Consider the following 20,695-nt stretch of genomic DNA (forward strand, 5'->3'; position numbering starts at 1 on the left):
CCAGAAATATCCTTCTTTCATTTTGCTTCTTAGGCAAAATACGTCTGTAGACACGTGTGTTTGCACGTTACTGTCCCGCGAGTTAACAAATATTTGTTGCACATTTAGGGACTAATAAGATCACGCCTTTCTGTTCCAAAAACCCGAGGCGCACCCCACTGCCTTTTATGTTGACATGAAAAAAAGAAGCAGGGTGCTCTTTTTATGTCACTAGGAAACGACTGAATCAGCTGACCCGTATTGTGCGCGAGTCGTGTTGCTGTAGATGTTATAATTAAATTTTCATTAATATTATGATACTAAAGATTTGTAAAGTCATACAGCTCTGGATGACTTGAAAAAGCTTGACTTAAAAGTCTCTCCACATCTTAAAAGTTCGCCGTAGTCGCCTTGACAACACAAACCCTACTTTCATCTCAAAGGAAACTCTGCCTTTGCTTTCATTTGATAGAAGAATGAAAAAAGACGCGACTGACGTAACGCGCTTTTTCCAAAAATGTGAGGCACCCAGGGCGCATAAGCAGCGCGTAAAACACTCACGGCTGTTAGTAAACCATTCAACAGATGCCCCTCTTAACGCACGTTTGTTGTGATCGGCCCCTTATGCAGGCAAACTTTAAAAATATATTTAAAAATGTTTTTTAATCGTTTAACTGATACCATTAATTGGTTACAAACGCACCCTTTCGGTTAAAGGTTAATCGATTATTACACACCGGAGATCTGGCACAGTGCTGGAATACTTTAACTCACATCTGCTTAATAGTCTCAGGGCTTAGAGAGAGTTAGAGCTAAACTATGGAGAGCTGCAGCCCTCCAGGAATTAAGTTTGTTATAAACTGTTATTTTTGTTATGCAACATGCAATCTTACATCCCCTCTGACTGTTCACTGATGTTGTGAAACACAAAACACTTCTATAAATGGGACTATGAATGACAACAAGTACTCAATGACCATATACCATGTAAAACTGGTCAAAACGACACTTCAAATACAGGACGATAGTAGACACAGACATGAAGTAGTGACAAGTGTCACTGAGGATCGCTCACCTGACTTGCGTACTGTTCCTGGTGTGTTGCTCCCTCCTCCTGCAGGTTGGCCACCTGGACCAGGAGAGCCTGCTTTCTTAGTCAAGAGACTGTTGAAGAAGTTAGCCAGGACACCCTCACTGGTCTGACCTCCTGCCACCAGAAATGACAAAAATTAGCACAACCACATAAGCTGAAACTCCAGCAGACATTAACCTGAACTATTTGCTGATCAGTGTAGCATCCACCAGAATTTAAAGAAATAGTTCACCTAAAACTGAAATTTTCCGAATCATTTGCTCATCTGTAATCACTTGACTTCCATAGTTATTGTTTAGTAATTGTTTTTTCCCCAAGTAAATGATATTCAGGTTTCTCATACAGATGTAAGCTTTTATGCAGCAAAAAAAAAAATGTAAAAATGAATTGACCATTGCTGAATACGGAAGGGTCAGAGAAAACTAGGATTTCACCTAAAATATCTTAGGGTGCTTTCACACTATCCTTTTTGGTCCACACCCAGGTTAGTTTGACGTCAAAGTACAGTACGTTTAGCTAGTGTGAACATGTCTTCTGAACTCGGGTGCGCACCCATGAACGGAAACCGAGTTTTCCTAAAAGAGGTGGTCTGGGGTACGGTTCGTGCACACTCTGGTATCGTACCCAATAATGGAAGTGAACCGGCAACTGTAGAACAAACTTAATATTATTATTATTGAGTTTTGAGGTGAACTAACCCTTTAAATGCCCCAATATACTTAAAGTAAAAGTGAAAAATTAACCAGTATAATTTTATTTTTAACAAAATCATCTACACATAACAAGGCCAATGTGGATTTGGAAAGGTTTAAACCAGCTAGTGAACACATTAAAGCTCTCATTGCTACACAGTGATACTATAATATGTAGCTGTGGCTCTAAGTCTTTGTTTTTTCTGTTGTGAAAATAAGTAAAATATTGTTGTGAAAAAGTGTCTGTTTAGTTCATAGAGATGAATCTGAAATAAAAGCATGCACACTGGAGAACTACTTTATTAAGGAAAGCAGCAAAGACATAATTTTTTATGTTTAATGCTGTAAAGCAATTCACTGTATGAAGAGATATATGAATGAATTTGACATGGAATCCTGCAAACAGATCGACATTGCTATGATCAGACGCAGATCTGCTGTCCTCCTACTGTGGTCCTTTTTTTGTTGTAGTGTATTACTGAAAGAAAAGCTTTTGCACTCTATAATTTCAGGATGTAGCACCAGGTCAAAAAAATTGAACTGAACCTAAGAACTTTTTCTAATTTCACCATCTCATTAGTTGTACCACCTTCATAATTTATATTAAAGAAAATAAAGTATTCATCTAAAAGCTGTTCTCAGAAGGTTGCCTGTGTCAGGATATTCGCTACAGCAAAGTACTGCACAGGTATTAATAACTTACTTTTAGTCAAAGGCAAAGAACGAAAAGAACTATGTTTCAAGTATATCAGGGACTTAAGCTGGAATTAAAAATGAGTGTAAACGAAGCAAAGTCGAAATGAAAGTCTCTGAGAAATTCGCCAAGGAATCAAGCTTTAATCCTAACAAGCTCTCTTAATCCTCTCTGAACATGGCAGCAATTTTCCTATGATCTAAACCCGTGAGAGTAAAGTCCACTTCATCTGCATACAGGAAGATATCCTGAAACAGTTTATGCAGATGCTGAATGTGCATTTTTACAAATCTAGGCCATGTGTCAAATGGCAAATGTTACATTTGTCTCAAAATGAGAAAACCAGACCCAGAGACTGAAAGAAAGAAAGAAACCCCCTGGTGTGACTCCAAATGTTGTTGCAAGCCAAGAGGAAAAATAGAGGATGGGTCAAAGTAGGAAAGAGACAAAGAAGAGAAGAGATGGAGACATGCATCCTACACACGCTGCATTCTTACACACCTTTCATGTTGGGATCAATCTTCTTGGTACCTGATTGCATGGGCATGACGTTAGCCACGTTAGCTGCTGCTGAACGATTGGTCGTCCTTGGTGAGCCTGTGGGAGCTCTGTTTGTTGGGTCCTGTTTGACACATACATAAATGTTTCTGAATTAAAATAATAAAAAATATTTGTGTCACACTTTATTTTGATGGTCCATTTATTGAATTTAAGTTACAATTCCTCTACATGCCAACTAATTCTCATAAGATTATAAGTAGACCATTAGTTTTTGGGTAAGGGTTAGTGCCAGTTGACATGTACTTGCAAAGTTTCTTATAGTCGGTTAAATGTCTGTTGAAGGAGCAGTATCAATAGTTATTAAGCAGAACATTTACTAAAACTCAAATGGACCATCAAAATACAGTGTTACCAATATTTGCATGCTGGGACAACTAATAAAAGGACAATGATGAATTCACATAAAAAAAATGAAAAAGTTTGGTTTAAGTCTGCTGAACGAATACATGCAAATTTAAAGGTCTAGCAACAGAAAACTTCTTTAACTAAAATACGACTCAACTTTGAGTAATGCTGTGGACTGATATGTAAATCAAGAGCATGTAAAACACTCACCACTGGTCTGCCTGCAGTAACTGGAGGCTGTTTAGATAACAGAGACTAAGAAAAGAACAAAGAGAGAAAAATGCATTAAGCATTTATACATTTCTTTATTCTAAAAATGATTTGATATGATCTGTATGATGAAGATGATTTATAGATGCTAATAAAACATCGCAGGTTACTAGTATTAAAAAGAGAGTGGCAATCTCACAATCTGTTTGATCTTTTAAAATCTGCTGACCGAGTTTCTCTATTTGAGATTTGTAAAGGAAATGCATTGACAAATAGGCAGCAAAACTATTGTTTTTAGTAATAAATAATTTGACTTACATTGTTTAAAGTCTGATGTTTGAGAAAATATAAGGGGTCACTAGCTGTATCAATTATTTCAGTTTTTTTAGGGATTTTAGATTAGATTAGATTCAACTTTATTGTCATTACACATGTACAAGTACAATGCAACGAAATGCAGTTTAGGTCTAACCAGCAGTGCAAGTGCAGGATACAGGAATAAGTTATAAAGTGCAGTTATAGAAAACTATGGTGATATTTACAGATGGATGTACTATGAACATTATATACAGGTTGGATAAGCTATGAACAGATTTACAATATATGAATATATGTGCAGGTTGCTATTAATAATCAGTAGAGTGCAGATAGATAAACATGATTACAAGTGTATATGTTACAATATATGAATATATGTACAGGGATAGATAAACATGATGACAAGTGTATATGTTACAATATATGAATATATGTACAGGTTGCTATAAATAATCAGTAGTATGCAGATAAATAAGCATGATTACAAGTGTATATGTATAGTGGGTGTGTACATAATTACAAATGCCCATATGCAGTGGGTATGTACAGTTCAATAAGTAAACAGTTCAATGTGGTGCAGTGAATGTGCAAATTTTAAACGTGTAAATGTTAAACAAGTCAGTGTTGGAAACGTATCTTTATTTAGAGCAATTTATTTTATTTTAATCATTAAATTCAGTTTTCTCTATGATTTATCAGACTTTTTGGACATTTTCCAGAAACAGGGTGTGACACCAAAGGACAACAAAACTTAATATGTGAAACATATTCAGAAACATAGAAGGTGATGTCATGGGCCTCACAGGGTGCTTAAGTCACATGGTAATGAATGAGATGCTTTTAACTTGCTCATTTAAAATGACCATATAGCGTCACACCAGAAAATATGACCTATCGTATAATGAGTGACAACGAAAATGCAACGTCAAGTCAAAAACCCATTATTGGTACATCTCAATTTCTGTAGGCATGCATCACTTTGACAATTATTTTACTGCCAGAAACAAACTTATATTTCAATTTACAACCCCACACACACCAAAAAATACACTGCTAAAAAACTTGATAAAAATGTACGTGATTAAAATGTAATTATTTATTTAAATTTATTTATATTTAAATTTATTTTTATTACATTTAAATATATTATTTTTTTATCTACTGTCATATGCTGGTGTGTTAGTTTGTGTTTAACACCATGCCAGCTTTTTTTCTTCATGGTGAGAAAAAGTATATTAGAGAAATAGATTGTTTTAAAGTTTTACAATTTATTTTAGATAAAAAAATCTAAAATTGTATTTGGATTGGTCATTTGCTGGTAATAAACAAATCAGTCTGAATTAGCTGGAGCACACAGGGACTTTAAAAATTACAGGCACCTAGTGTTTCATCATAGAACAGCAAAATATACAATACTACTTATCACTTTCAACAGTGTTATGCCATTATAAAGGTACTGTTATTTGCTATTGTTATTTATTAACAAATTTATTGAATAAATTTGTTATTTGCCTAATGAATGGCATAAGGCTATATTTTTAATTTAAAACTTTTAAAAATGTAATAAATGTAATACATTTTTATTTTTAAAATAAGTATTAGTTCATATTATTCTATTATTATTATTCTAAATAATTATTCTAAATCTTAAAGATTTATTTTAGTACAACAAATAGTGTGGTTAATAACCCCAAGCAAGCGAATCCAGTTAATGGTTGTGCTTAAAATGTCACTAAAATGCAGTTTTTAAATCTCATATTTAAATAGAAAATAAGGTGAACAACTTAAAAAAAAAAAAAGTCCACTTTGATAAAAAATGTTTTTTAATTAATTAATTAAAAAAAAGTTTTAGCAGGCTGGCTAAGAGCCTGCATTGTACATTACTCCTACACATATGGGTATGGGATGCCTTTCAGTTTAAATTCTTGACTGAAACTAAAAAGCTATTTTCAAATAACTAAATATATTCAGTTTTTGTTAAGTATAAATTTTAAATATATACAGACTATATGCAGAAAGAATGTTTTTTTTAAATAAATTTTAACAATGCCCAAAAACATGATATAATTATTTAAACGTGTTTCCAGAACAACAACAAAAAAAATTATGATGAATATCATTTATAAAATGTGTAAAATATTTAAGCATTTAGAAAAAAAAAATGAATCAGCAATCAATACCTTTCGCCTCCAGATAACATAAGTCACAATTTCTATAGACCATTTTAAGGGGTGTAAACAACGACAATGGTCCTAATGCATTTCCTGTTTTACATTTTTCAATTCTAAAGCTTCCAAGAATCCTGAAAAGTCCACATATTTCAAATAACGTTACGGCAGCTGTTTTTACATTGAGATATGATTAAATTGTTAAAGTTATTAAAATAGTATGACATCTAGGATGACATCTAGAATGTCCATGGGCCAATGGCATGACCACATTAAAATGGTCTATAAAAATGCTGAAGGTTGATGCGACACTATAAACTGGATATTCAGATCTGACTGATAATCAGATTTATCCTCATCAGAAAAATGATACTTTAACGTAGGTAAACAAAACTGTTACATTGTTGATTTTAATTGTAATAATTAACCTATGTGTAAAGTATACATTTTTCCTACACATGACATATATTTGCAATCTGTAAAATAAATTGGGATTTAGATTTTTAATGATAATGCTAGATAGCAATAAGTAACTACCTGCAACTTTACTAGAAATACTTGGTCATCTTCAGCTTGAACTTCCTTCTCATGTACAAACTGGAAAAACAAATAAAAGAGAGCTATCGTTAACTACAGATACATAACTGCAACAACAACAAAAACTAAAGAGAACGCCTTTACCTTTCTAACTGGAGGTTTCACTATTACATCTTCAAAGCTGTCTTCTGCTTTTACCATCTGGAAATTTTCATGCAGGATGGCAATCTTTTTTTCATTGTCCCACCCTGATGGACTGAAAGCAGGACAAAGACATAAAATAAGAACATAAATACATTCAGAGTTTAAAGACTTTATTGAATACTGAATATTATAGTAATAAACCAATTTGTTTCCCCTAATAAGATGTAATTTAGAGTGATTTCTAATATTCAAAATAGTAAATCTTAATTAGGGTGAGACGTGTGTATTATTCACTGCTAATTACTTTGACTGTAAAAAAATTAAAAATAAATTAATTAATTAATCTAAAGAAACATTCAAGGTTTCCACTCTAAGCCAAATGTAAAATTCTCTGACTAAAAAGATTAATTTCTATGACCCATAATGAATAAAAAAGACAACTTTTGTGTTGAGCAGTCCCTCTGGAATTTTGTGATTCTGTGTTTCATAAAATCAAGCAAATGGTGTTTTTTTTTTTATTGCCTCATTTTATTTCCTGTATTTTGATTTGGCTGCTGTGCAAATGTTTGTACATGTGTTCAAATTTTATATGTGCCATCTGCATTGCTTAATATAAAATAACATTATATTCATGCATAGAAAGTGCTCTTCAGGTGTGCGATACTTCAAGTTGTCATAGATATAGCACTGAGCTGTGGTTCTCCTTAGGTGTGTGACCACCTTTAGATGCACCATGGGACATTATCACAGTGCACATTCAAAAAAAGCCTTTGAACAAGGCTGCGTTCAATGTATAGATTAAAGAGTAAGCAAGTAAGTAATGTGTAATTGTATAGCACATTTATCATGTATAGCCATACACCCAAAGCGCTTCACAATCATGAGAGGGGGGTCTCTCCACTCCACCACCAGTGTACAGCATCCACTTGGATGATGCGACAGCAGCCACAGGACAACGGTGTCAGTGCGCTAACCACACACCAGCTATAGGTGTAGTGGGGAGACAGTGATAGAGTCAATTAGGTGGATGGGGATGATTGGGAGGCAAATATAGGTAAAAGCCGATAAATGCAATTTGGCCAGGACATTGGGGTTACACCCCTCCTCTTTATGAGAAGTGCCATGGGAGTCAGGACCTCGGTTTGAGGTCTCACCTGAAAGACAGCGCTCACTGACTGTATAGTGTCCCCTTCACTTTACTGGGGCATAAGGACTCACACAGACTCACTAACACCACTTCCAACAGCAACCTAGTTTTCCCATGTGGTCTCCCATCCAGGTACTGATCAGGCTCAGCCCTGCTTAGCTTCAGTGAGTAATCGGTCCTGGGCTGCAGGGTGATTGGCTGTGGTAAAGATGTGTACTTTCTTTCAGTATTCGCTTCATGTATATTATATAGAAGCAAAGAATAAATAAATATACTGAAAAAAATTGCTGAAATTTAAAGCCACAAGAATTACAGTTTTTCCCAAAAATTAAGAAGGGACTGGTTGAGCCCAACCTGTTGACTGCATTTGATTGCAAGTGGGAAATAAATAAAATAGCTGTGAAAAAAGCCTAACCATGGAAAAAAATATTTTTTGATAAAGATAAATAAAAATAAAAATGACAAACAAAAATTCCTGACATTCCTAAACCTTTTAAAATTTCATGATATTGCTGAAATTCCATGACCTGTGGAAACCCTGAACATTGTAGATGGTTGCTTCTGACCTCATGTTAAGGCCCAATCCCAATTTTACCCCTTAGCCCTTCCCTTGTCCCAATTCTCTTTAGCTTGAAGGCGTAGGGCAAAGGGAAAGAGCTAGATAACCTTTAAATGGAGATTTTCAGGTCCACACTCGAAACCAAGGGATGAGAAAATTTCTCAGAATACACCAGCTACAACAACAAAATGGCTGCACAAGGAAGTCAGGAGATGCACATATTAGTCCTTTTTGTCATTATTACGAATTTTTACAACAAACAGCATATGTTTTGATACATTCATAGCCGAGCAAGTGTTTTACTGTCAACAACTTGCTAAAATAAAAAACGCTAAATTTCAATAAAAGTAATAATAATAATAAGAATATTATTATTATATGGAATAATAATATTCCATAAAAATAACTCCTATATAGAAGTCCCACAACATTCTTTCACTCGATGACACTAGAGTACCCTGTCCGAAAATGCAGTGGCTTGGAATTAGGTTTTTACAGTGTCTGGCAAAATGTTAATGTTGTTTTTGTGTGTTTACATTGATTAATCATGCCAAAGTGTAAATGCAAAGTACAGTTACGATCTTAATACCACATTATATCATTGTAATAACATGATATATGCCTTTAACGATTTCCTGAAGATAAATACCCAAAAGTAACCTAACAAGACTGTTGATCTAATATGAAGCAAGTGATTGCGATGACATTTGATGACGTGTGCAGGTGTTGTATTGGTGTCCCATTTCTCAGGGGTGGATTTTGAAGCCCCTCCACTTCACACTTTGTTTCAAGGGCCAAGGGGAAGGGGTAGGGGACTAAACATAGAAATTGTATTGGGTCTAACTTCATCCTCCAAACACTTACATAAACACAGAGTCTTTCTCCACCACCTGAGCTGGGCTGTTGAACGGAAAGCCATATAACCTGTGAACGAGGTATTTATATAACAAGTCTAGATTCTTGTTCTCCTTCATGGATGTGTAGAGTAGTGCTGCTCCATCTGAAAGGTCACTTGTAAAGGAGAACATCAAGGTAATGTTACATTTAAGCTTTGAAGACTCTCCCTACTTACAGCTTTTTGAAAAGCAGCATTCAGTCAGGTCAGCGGATCAAGTTCAAGTATTAAATAAAACATTCAATGCAAAAACATGCATTGTTACTGCATTCAGACAAAAAAAGTTACACTACTGATATTTAAAGATAAAGCGAACATGTATATAACCTGATCCCCAGATGACTAAGATGTGCAGGGTAATTTGTAATCATCATTATTATTATTAAAGCTTTGATTTCGATATGCTGCAAGGATACACTGCAAGCAGAAGCGTCGAATGTGAGACTGGATGAAGTCTAAGTGCTCGTCCTTATAATCGTGCTCCTTCTCCAAAGTGCTGATTGCATCACACTACAGAGAGAGGTATGAAAGAAAAACTTCGTTATTAGTCCATGCATGCTTTGATTTGATCAGGGTTTCTGCAGGTTTCACAAAGTTAAATGTAAGACTTAAGACATTTTTAAGACCATTATGAATGAAATTTTTCACTCATACAGGGCTAATTGCTAAGGAGTTTTTCGAATGGTCCGGATGGAAAGTATTTTTATTTGCCCATTTAAAAAACATTATAATTTATTACATTTAATTAAACAATATTAATTTAATTATAATAAAAATATATATTTTAGATATTTCTTAAATATTGTGTCAAAACAAGCAAGCTCTAGTTATAAGCAAGCATACACTTTTTTCAACAATAAAAAAGGGACAAACGTTTTAAAAGTTTAAACTTTAATAAAATAAATGTTTGCACAACAGTCTGTCCAGGTCAGTGTCCTCAGCAGTAAATACATAAGGAATTTTTAAACAACCAATATCCTAAGAAAAATAATTACATTTTTAAATAAAATTTAAAAGTTTTATTGAGATGAATTGTTGGTGATTGGATGGGTATCGGCCAGGGGTGAATTTCCAAAAACCATTGTTAGCCAACTAAGGTCACAAGTTCTGTTTTTACAAACATAATTCGTTGATTTGGCGTTTCCCAAATTTTGGCGTTCCAATGAACATTCCAAAACTGCGTCCCACAATTGCATGCTTGCAACTACACCTATTTATCTATTAGAAACATAGTTTCTGGCCGTGTTCTATTCCCAGTTTTCCCCCTATGCCCTATTCATTTAGAACATTTCTAACATTTAAAATTGGAATGAATAAAGAACACTATAAAAGTCATCACTCTTAGGTGTAATTTGCTTTCAAAGAATTTTTACAGTTCAGTTTCAGCGATCATCATGTTTACAATTGCGCTCCATTCACAGTGCGTTTTGAAAACATTGATGTCATTTTGAACACAGCTGTTACTCATGACAAAAGCTGTAGGTGACCTATTACTCAAAAATGTGTGTTACGTCTCCAAATCTTGTGAAAACAAAAAACATAGCATACGTTAAAAGTTTTAATTTATAGTAGGTTATTTATTTATTATCTGTACTGTATATGACATGTGCCTGTTGGTTAGAAGATTTCTGCAGTGGTTTGCACGTGTCAAATTGTAAAAGTAGACTTTTCAAAAAAAATAAATAAATAAACAATATCCTACTTAATTATCATCATCATCATCATCATCAGTATTATTAAAATAGATTTTTTTTCATTTCCTAATAAATAGTAAATATTAAATTTAATTTCTTAATAAATAGCATCATTATTTATTTATATATTTAATTTTTATGTTTATTTATTATTTATTTATTTATATATGATAGAATATGTGTTAGCTTTGCAAGTGGTTTTATGTTTTAGAATGTTTGTAAAGGAAACATTATGTGCCATTTACATATATTTGAATTAATATGGAAAGAGAGTGCATGTTTTTACGAAAACTAATATTGAATTTTTTTTTTTTAAATGCATGTACGTGTAAACCAATATAATTTGCACAAAGAAATTATGGAATTATTCTCTCAAGAAGTAGTTAGCACCCCATTTAGAGCATCATTGTGGGCAATTTACGTTATAACTAATGTGGTTCAAACGATGGATCTGCGACAGAGAAACTACAGGTTTTGGGAAACTCATTTGTTCTTTTCGCAATCGATGCATCGTACTATGATAAAAGATGCAAATTCCATACAGTTCCAAAATTGCATTTTCCCATTTTGCAGTCTGTTTCACTACATTGGTATAGCATCACATCACCTTCCCGCATTTGTCGCAAATACATGACATTATCCGGATGGAGGAGCTTGGCCGGACGTGCCCTAGCCCAAATCAATCGCATGGATCGAGCATGCCATTGTTATTATAAAGAGGAAAATAAATATAATGATGCTTTTTTAGAGTTAAACACTTTAGACAACACTTGAACAAAATGTAAGACATCATAAAAAGCTACAGTATAAGGACTTTTTAGTACCTTTTAAGGGCCTTAATTTTCTCATAATTGATTTATCAACTTTTAATACTTTTTAAGACCCCACGGACACCCTGATTACACCCGCCAACCAGCCAAATGAGGGGTAGATTTCAGCTGTGGCAGGTTAGACAAACACCCCCATTAACCACTTTGGCTGGTTGAAAATAATTTTTAAATTGCCAGAACTGCCTCGTCCCTAAAGATTTGAATTTTAGTTTAAGACTGTATGTCAATATGCTCTTAGATTCGAAAAGCAGCATGACTGATAACTGTTCACGAGAGCAAAAGGAAGTAGGTGAATACTGAATGAGAGGATGATCAGGTGCACAAGAAGACACGGCGATCCTTGCTCTTTTAAGCGAGTGCTTAAAAGCTACAGTTTCCTTGCAGCAAACAACCATGGAAATGCAACTGGTGCGATTGTTTCTCTTTAAAAAAAAAACATTTAAAAAAGCAGTACTTCCGCACCCACATTCCTGCTGCTTTCAAGAGATCCCCAGATTTTTTGCCGCTTTCGCTTTTACCATTTTTGAACAGATTATTACTGGGCCTAACGTGATCATCCTTTCACTATTACACACAATGTTTTTCACCTGATTTCTTTTGCTTGCAGTAATTTTTGTTAATATGGTTTAATTTTCATCCTTTACAATAACATTGCTTTAATAGTAGATAACTCTACTAATATCTATGGTTAAATGATGATCTGGTACCTTTAGTCTGAACTACTGTGTATAGTTTTTTTTTTATTCTAAAATAATTTTTTTTAAATGTCAATTGTTTTTTTCAAGAACATTTTTGTTAAATAAAAAAAGTGTATGTATACAGCTCTGTTTAGCTTGTTTTGATACATTATTTAAAATGTGTGGCAAGGAAATAATTAGTTTGGTGCGGCCAGAGAAAAAAATAGTATTTCTTAAGTGCTGAGCCCTAAAAAGCTATGTAAAATAAAAAAAATAAAAGTTACATTAATGAGGCATGTGAACATAACTTCAAATTTTAAAAGGAGTCATTTTTAACATGCCTAAGTCAAATTTATGCATATAAAATATATTTTCCCAAAAACAAAATTGTGGCTAATGAAAATGGTGTTGAAAAACTACTAGCCACAGTGGCTGGTAATCAAAAAAGTTAATGTCAAGCCCACATTATAAATATATACTAACATTATATAAATATATACACAAGTATATATATTTTTAAAACAGTTAGTTTATTTCAAGCCCTTTATACAGTAACAGCTTTTTCTGATCAAATCAGTTGTATTTGATCTTTTAGATACATTTTATGTCATCACAACATAATAACAATTTGAGGCTGTTGTACCTTAGTGCAGACCACCACTATAGGCAGGCCTAGGTTGTGTGTGAGTGTGTTTTCTCCCAGCGGCAACAGGACACTCTCTTCATCTGACTCAGGATTCCTCCTCTGGGGCACAGCGTCCAAGTCACTTCCTGGTTCCACATATTCCTGGAACTGCTTCGTCACTGCAGACACAACCAGTCATAAATCACCAGTCAAATCAACTTCATTTCAGTTCTTCATTAATTTTCCTTTTGACTGAGTCCCTGTATTAATCTGTGGTGGCCACAGCGAAATGAACCCAAATGCATTTATAACAGTTTATTTAACTTGTCATTTAATGTCACTTTAACTCATTTATTTGAATTTATCAGCTTCTCAGGCTATGTTGCAGCAAAAAAAAAAAAAACAGATCAAGCTTACCACATTTTATAAATATCACTTTTCAATAATTATAAAAAAATTCTAACAATAAAATGTAATCAACAGCAATAGATAATACATAAAATAAAATACATAAATAATAATAATGATAATATACAGCGCTCGGCATAATTGAGTACACTCCATTTAAAATATTAAACAGATATATTTATTAAAATAATATTTTAGTCACCATATTCCACCATATTTTTTTTTTTGATTCTCTTGATTTTTCCAAATATTTTAATTTTTTTCTATAGTATTTGGACTTTTATCGTATGTTATTTTGCTAGATTAGCTCCAGATTTGGCTTCAGTACTAACTGATCTACTGTATATGCACAAAGATAATATTGTACAGCTTCCTATAAATATATATATATAAATTTGAATTTAAAAGATAAATTGGTGAGTGGTGTACTTATATCTGCCTGAGACTCCGCCCATTGACTTGTGTCCTCTGTAGTGGACATTGCGTTTTCATGAATTTTCTTCTTTTTTTAGCTACTCTGTCAAGTCCTTTTGTACTGTTAAGAGGAAGCATGTAAAGGAAGAGGAAGCATTTTTTTAACCCACATTTTATAAAGGGAGAGAAGCATGTAAAATTTAGCTTTTTAAATGTTTTCTTACTATTATTACATATATATTTGTTTATTAGAGTGTCAAGAAAAATACATTTAGCTTTCAAAGCTGTTAACTTGTTTGTGTTTCAAAATATTATCATCGGTCCCACTTTATATTAAGTGTCCTTAACTACTATGTACTTGCATCAAAAAATAAATACAATGTACTTACTGTGTTCATAATGTATTTGAGAACACTTGTGGTGCTCTTGAGTTGGGATAGGGGTTGGGTTATGGACAGGTTTGCTGGTATGGGTAGGTTTAAAGGTGGGTAAAGGTGTAAGGGATGGTCAACAGTGTATTTACAAATGTAATTACAGAAGTTAATTACAGATTAATTACATACAGGTATTTAATCAAGCAGTACACAATAAATACATGTATTTACACAATAAGTACATTGTAACAAACTATTAATTTCTGTGTAAGTACATAATAGTTAAGGCCACTTTATATAAAGTGGGACCTTATCATTTTTTAAATGTCCACTATAGTGGACATTACTGTAATTAATGCCTGCATTTTGTAAGGGGCAGAACTGAAGCAGAGAGGATTCTTTATAAAATAGTTGAGGGAGACTCTGATTTAGAGTCAGACTATCAGACAATTAGAGAATTAGAGACAATTAGAGAATGAAATCAGTTTAAAATCACTTTTATGTTAAATTTGTTTTGGGATTTTTATTTATTTATTTATTTTTTTATTTTTTGAGTTTGGCTCTCTTTCACACTAAACTGTTTCAGGAATTTCAATACAAAGTAAAAATGGCTTTTGTTTTGTCTTTGTTAAATTAATATTGGATTATTATCCCTTTACAGCCATATCCTGTACAGTTTTGTTGTCTGAGTGGCGGTCGTTTTGAACTAAAATGGTCCTGTGGTCCACTACAGTGGACATGCTGTAAAATTAAAAATAAAAACATAAAATAAAAAAAGTAAAAATTCTAAATTGTAGATTTTTTTAACCCAAAGGATGTAGGAAATCACAGAAAAAAAGAAAAAAAAAGAAAAAAAATTATTCGGGTCACAGAAGGATACATGCTGAGCACTGTAAAAGATAAAAATCGAAAGCAGTTTCTTAAAGATTTTTTTTTTATAAAAAAAATGTTCAATTTAAGAAAGAATCACATTTAAAAATATTTAATTTAAAGTCTCGTCAGGTTAAAATTGTTGTCTGATAACATTAAAAATAGGGCATTCCACAAGCATATGTTTAACAGTTTGGTTTCTGTTACAATATTGACATTTTTGGGGTTCTTGGGTTTAATAAATCACTCTGGTCTAAAGCAGGGGTTCTCAAGAAATCCACAACATTAAGCTACCTATTATTGTTGTAAGGATAGAATCATGATCCTCAAGAATGGAAATGGAATTGTGATGTAAAAAGTCATTGGCAAAAATTTGATGAATAATAATAAAAAAGCAGCACATTAAGACTTGATCAAACTGCAATATGGTCTAGCGCAGTGATAGGGAACCTGTTGCTATTTGGAAAAAATTACATGGGTCTCCAGCAAACTCCCTTCAATAAAATCGTACGGTTTAAAAAAATGTAACTGTCACTAAAATTTAGTTCCCTATTGAAAATACAATTACAATTCAATATTGTAATTTGTTATGGCAAAAAAAATAAGAACTCAGTTAATAATAAAAGAACTTTTTGACCAAAGCGTGTGTGGCTCTGTGGATAAAATTGAATCGTGACACCAATACAGGGTAAACAACTTATGTTTCTATTGTAACCTCGCACACGTAATTTTAAAAAACATTCTTGAGAGGTGATAAATTGTCCTTAATTCCTTTTTGTTCAACATGTGATGCTTCATATTTATTTATTTTTATAGCATATAAAGTAGTATGTTTATTTACCCCAGTGGCTCTTTAAAAATAAATTTGCTTAAAAAATCAGAAATGGCTCTTTGCTGAAAAAAGGTTTCTGACCCCTGGTCTAGCATATGTGGACATTAATCTGATAATAGGATTAAGTCTGCATGTTCTGTGTGGCCCGTTTAATTTACTATATGCATGCATGATGCTCAGTGTAACTTTTTTTGCCAAAGAATAATAAAATTGTTGAAACTTTACATTTGAAATTACATTGAAAATACATTTCAAGATATGAATGCAGAAAAAGTAAAAAGGGAGCATTTCAAATGATCAATTTCACATAAACATAAAATATAAAGTTGACAAAACTTAAATTTAGCATTACTTTTTGATTATTCCATTTGAGTTAAAGCATTCAAACAAAAAAGAATTTGAACCAATAAAATAGAATGCAAGAAAAAATATACAGAATTCATTGGGTTTCATAAAATTGCTAAAAATGTAATAAATTACTGCTAAATTGTATAGGTTTTATGATTTTAATGTACCATCCAAACAGTTTAGAAAATGTATTACAATGTAACAAAAAATGTATCCTGAAAAATTATATTGTTAATAATGATAATACAAGTACAAACAGTAATAAGCATAAGCTTTAACCCCATTATAATTATAAGGTTGTCAAAGGAACATTTTCTCCCCGTAAGGAATCCCTTCCTCCAAAATGACTGAGTACCACTGATACACAAGAAGGTCTCATATCAAAATGCATCACCACACTAAATCAGTCCTACAAGGTATTTAGCATGCAAACACACTCACAATCTTAACACACACACACAACGCCACTACTCACATCTGTGCTCCAGTTCTCGCATGGTTTCAGGAGGAACTCTGAGCTTGTCCACAAAATCCCTCACCACACTGCCCCATTTCTGCAGTGAGTCGAGGGCCAGCCATGGCCGGGACAAATCCACTACAAACAGAATCAGCGAGTCCTCCAGGTTTTCCAACGATATAGCAAATTTCTGCAGACCTTTGTGGTACAAATCCCCATCTAGCACCCATGCGTTACACCGTGATTGATCTACCAAAACAAAAGTTTCATTAGGTTTACAATATTACATGAGGTGACATGGAAATACATAAGATTGCAAAAAATGCACACTCTAAAAAATGTTGGGTCACATATGGACAAACCCCAACATTGTTATTTAAATGTTGAGTGTTGTATTAGTGTAGGATATGAATTTTGTTCTGTTTGGAAAATTCAAATAAATATGTTAAATGCATTGTACATATTATTCAAGTACATAAGCAAGTACCTATAAGCAAAGAAGAAATGGTTTGGTGCCTAAACAAATGTTTAGTCTGTCTCCTTTTATTGGATTCTGGATAAATCAATTGGATTCTGGATAAAATTGCTTTGAATTATTGTTATTTAGTCACATAAAATTTGTATTTACATGGTCACAATAACAAATATTATTAACATAAACTGTAAAAATTATATTTTTCTATGAACACGTTTACATATGAAAGACGAATTAAATGATAATGTATACTGTAATTTTACATTAAAGAGACCCTATTTTGCATTATAAAAAGTCATATTTTGGTTTTGGGTGTCTCTGACAACAGGCTGATATGCATGCAAGGTAAAAAACACTTTCTTGGTCTTATAATATGCATTTATTTTTACCTAATTGTCCCAACGACTTCCATTTGATTCGTTCAGCGATTCGTTTGTTCCCTAACCCCTACTTAGCATAAAGCTGACCTGCGCTGATTGGACTGATGACCCAGTTTGTTGTGATTGGTTGACTGCGTTTAGTGCAAACAGAGAGAAATGCCCACCATGGCTCATCAACAATTTTGAAGAAGTTAGAGTGCAGAGTGTATGCGTGAACCCAACTCAGAAGTGCATTAAAGCAATGCAGTTAAACATCAGCATATTATTCTACTCTTAACGCCAACCCCAATAATAACAATGGCATACATTCAGTATTAATTCACAGTGGCAAAAGTTGAACTATTCTCAAAATTGACCGTGCCGCATGTGTGAGAACAGCTGATGGTGGCCATAGCAAAGCCAAACAGCAGAAGATCGTGAGCTCAAAAACACATTTAAATCAGTAAAGGACACAATATGTGAATAGCCCCATGAAGGTTTAACCTGAAAGATACAGTATAAGCACTGCATAATAAATAAGTGATTACAAGACGCGTGGGGCGATTACCACTTATAACACGCAATAAACATATATTTTGCAAACTTCACAAAATGAGGCAATGACTCAGAGAAAAAAGAAACTGGTCCATATGAACTATAACAGTTACTGACAAAATCCCTGTTAAAGTCTGACAAAGCTTATTCCTCTGCAGCTTATTCCTTTAATAGCAACCGGCCGGCAGCGTAGGTTATTGTATCCAAAATCAGAAAAATGACAGGAACAAACACATCACTAGGTTGGCTATACTGCGGTCTTGTTGTGAAAATAAACTTTAACCCTTTATTCCCTCCAGTCGAATCTACATATGACAGTAATCGTTATCTTCACATCATGATCAGTCCCACAATCCCCCACGCTCCCCTAGCGTCTGAATGAAAAGCACTTTCATTTTTACCGGATCTGGAACTACATATTTGGTGATGTAAAGTAGCAGTGTCGATGGGTTTGAGCAAAAGATTTGAATCCAACACGATTCATTTATTCAACTCGAGTCGACTATTTATTCTGTCAGTATGCTCTTTCATTTTACTTCAGCATATGCATGTTAACATAGACTCGCTTTTAAATTAAGAAAGTAAAACCAACACCATTGTTAGGAGCTGATCATACTGAACGCGCTTTTACTTTCCAAAAACGCGAGGTGCATCACATTGCCTTTTTTGTTGGCAAGAAAAAAAAAAAAGCGAGGTCCACTTTGTATGTCACTAGGCAATGACTGAATCAGCTGCGTAATGTGTTTGAGTGTTGCTGTTGATATAATTTAAATTTTTAATTTATCGTTATATTCACAATTTGATTCATACAGCTCTGGATAACTCAAAACAGCAATCACAAGGGTCTCCTCCATCTTCAAAACTCTTTGTAGTTGTCTTGGTAACACAAACACTGATTTTTGACAAAGCCTTTGCTTTTATTTGACTGGAGAATGAAAAAGATGCAACTGACGTAACGCGCTTTTTCCGCTCAGAGTAGACTTTTTTCCATTGCGAAGTGCATGGTGCACAACGACAAAAATGGTAGGCACGCAGGGCGCATAAGCATTGCACAAAAGGCTCGCGGCCATTAGTAAACCATTTAAAAAAGGCGCCCCTCAATGCAAAAAGCGTGTTCGGCGTGATTGGACTCTTACTTGTTTTATGTTTTTCCAAGTGCTGAATCAGAGCTGAAATTCAGATATAGTTACCGACACAGGCTGTAGATGGTAAACTTCCACAACAAACTGAGCCATCTAACCAACACTCAAGCAGAGTATGCTTTCTAAAGGAGAGGTTTAGAGAAATTGGATCCTTAAACTGATGCAGATAATGTAACAATAGAGGTGATGCTGCAACGTACATTACAAGACACGTCAATTGTTTTTGACCTTGGACAGATGTACAACTTTTAAAGCTGCTCTATAAGGTATGAAATGATGATTATCGTGCTTAAAACTAATTGATTGTGATGATTGTTCTGTCAGTATTGTTTTTTTTTATTTCACTTCAGCATATGTATGTTAAAAACAGAACATGAAATATTTAAATTTCAAAACAAAAAAAATATTCTGGTAAAAATGAAACTTTTTCACAACAAAATTAAACTAAACTGTAAAAGTTGTATATACACCAAACAGAGTATGTATGTATTTGTACGACACACTTTACACTTCATGCTTTGGCTAGTAACCAAACCCATCTACATTTCCAGGTTTTATCATAATAGTGTTGACTTGGAATTAACACAATATAATGATAGGATTATTAACCAAAGTTAATACAAACTTCAACAACACCACTTCAAAACACAACAGTGTTAAAAACCGCCAGTCTATTGACTGGTTGCAATAGATCACAACCAGCTATCTATATAGACAATGTTTAAATTCTTACCATCAATATCATCATCGTGAACATTGAAATACAGGTACTCTAAGCCTCGTCCCTTCATGTACTCTTCTACACCTTGGAGTTTCGCAACCAGGGTGGTCTTACCAGACCCTACTTCACCTGTTAAAAGGTCATATTAACACAGAGATAAATATATTAAACATTTAGGAGATACATTTGGATCCTGAAAAATAAACTGGATATATGCATACTGAATTACTCACTCTCTGCTTTTACAACTACATGCAAGCATAAGCAAATAAAAACAACGGATGGACTGTACACTGTTTTTAATGTTCATAAAAGCATATTACTAATTTAACAAGATGAACTGATCCACAATGTAGATTTGAATTCAAGACCTGTAACAGATTACAAAATCTTTAATAGACATTTAGTCTATGAAATAATTATATTCTTGCAATTACTCAGTTTGTGCTGCACGCACAATATAAAAAAAATGCAATTGCAATATTTTGTTTTACTGCAATATAAATAGAATTTTGCTATTTGGAAAGATTTCATGAATTCAGATTGACTGGGGTGATCAAGTGTTATTCTAT

General features: G+C 33.5%; 2 protein-coding genes across 14 annotated transcripts in view; one reads left to right on the forward strand and one right to left on the reverse strand.

Annotated features, from left to right (window-relative positions):
- The window catches only part of LOC148679789 (uncharacterized), a 415,121-nt gene that overhangs the window by 241,993 nt on the left and 152,433 nt on the right, over positions 1–20,695 (forward strand). The window lies entirely within an intron of this gene.
- The window catches only part of dync1li1 (dynein, cytoplasmic 1, light intermediate chain 1), a 33,553-nt gene that overhangs the window by 10,750 nt on the left and 2,108 nt on the right, over positions 1–20,695 (reverse strand). For 6 of the 13 annotated variants that reach the window (XM_087294480.2, XM_087294482.2, XM_087294483.2 and 3 more), the window contains 10 exons: positions 20,136–20,252; positions 16,890–17,120; positions 13,187–13,347; positions 9,759–9,852; positions 9,312–9,447; positions 6,742–6,853; positions 6,598–6,657; positions 3,575–3,619; positions 2,990–3,080; positions 1,055–1,186 (listed from right to left, as the gene is read on the reverse strand). In XM_087294480.2, the coding sequence (XP_087150606.1) occupies positions 1,055–1,186; positions 2,990–3,080; positions 3,575–3,619; positions 6,598–6,657; positions 6,742–6,853; positions 9,312–9,447; positions 9,759–9,852; positions 13,187–13,347; positions 16,890–17,120; positions 20,136–20,252 (1,179 nt within the window). 13 annotated transcript variants of the gene reach the window in all.

The sequence above is a fragment of the Danio rerio genome, chromosome 19 (assembly GCF_052040795.2).
Source record: "Danio rerio strain M-AB ecotype USA chromosome 19, GRCz13ab, whole genome shotgun sequence".
NCBI lineage: Eukaryota > Metazoa > Chordata > Actinopteri > Cypriniformes > Danionidae > Danio > Danio rerio.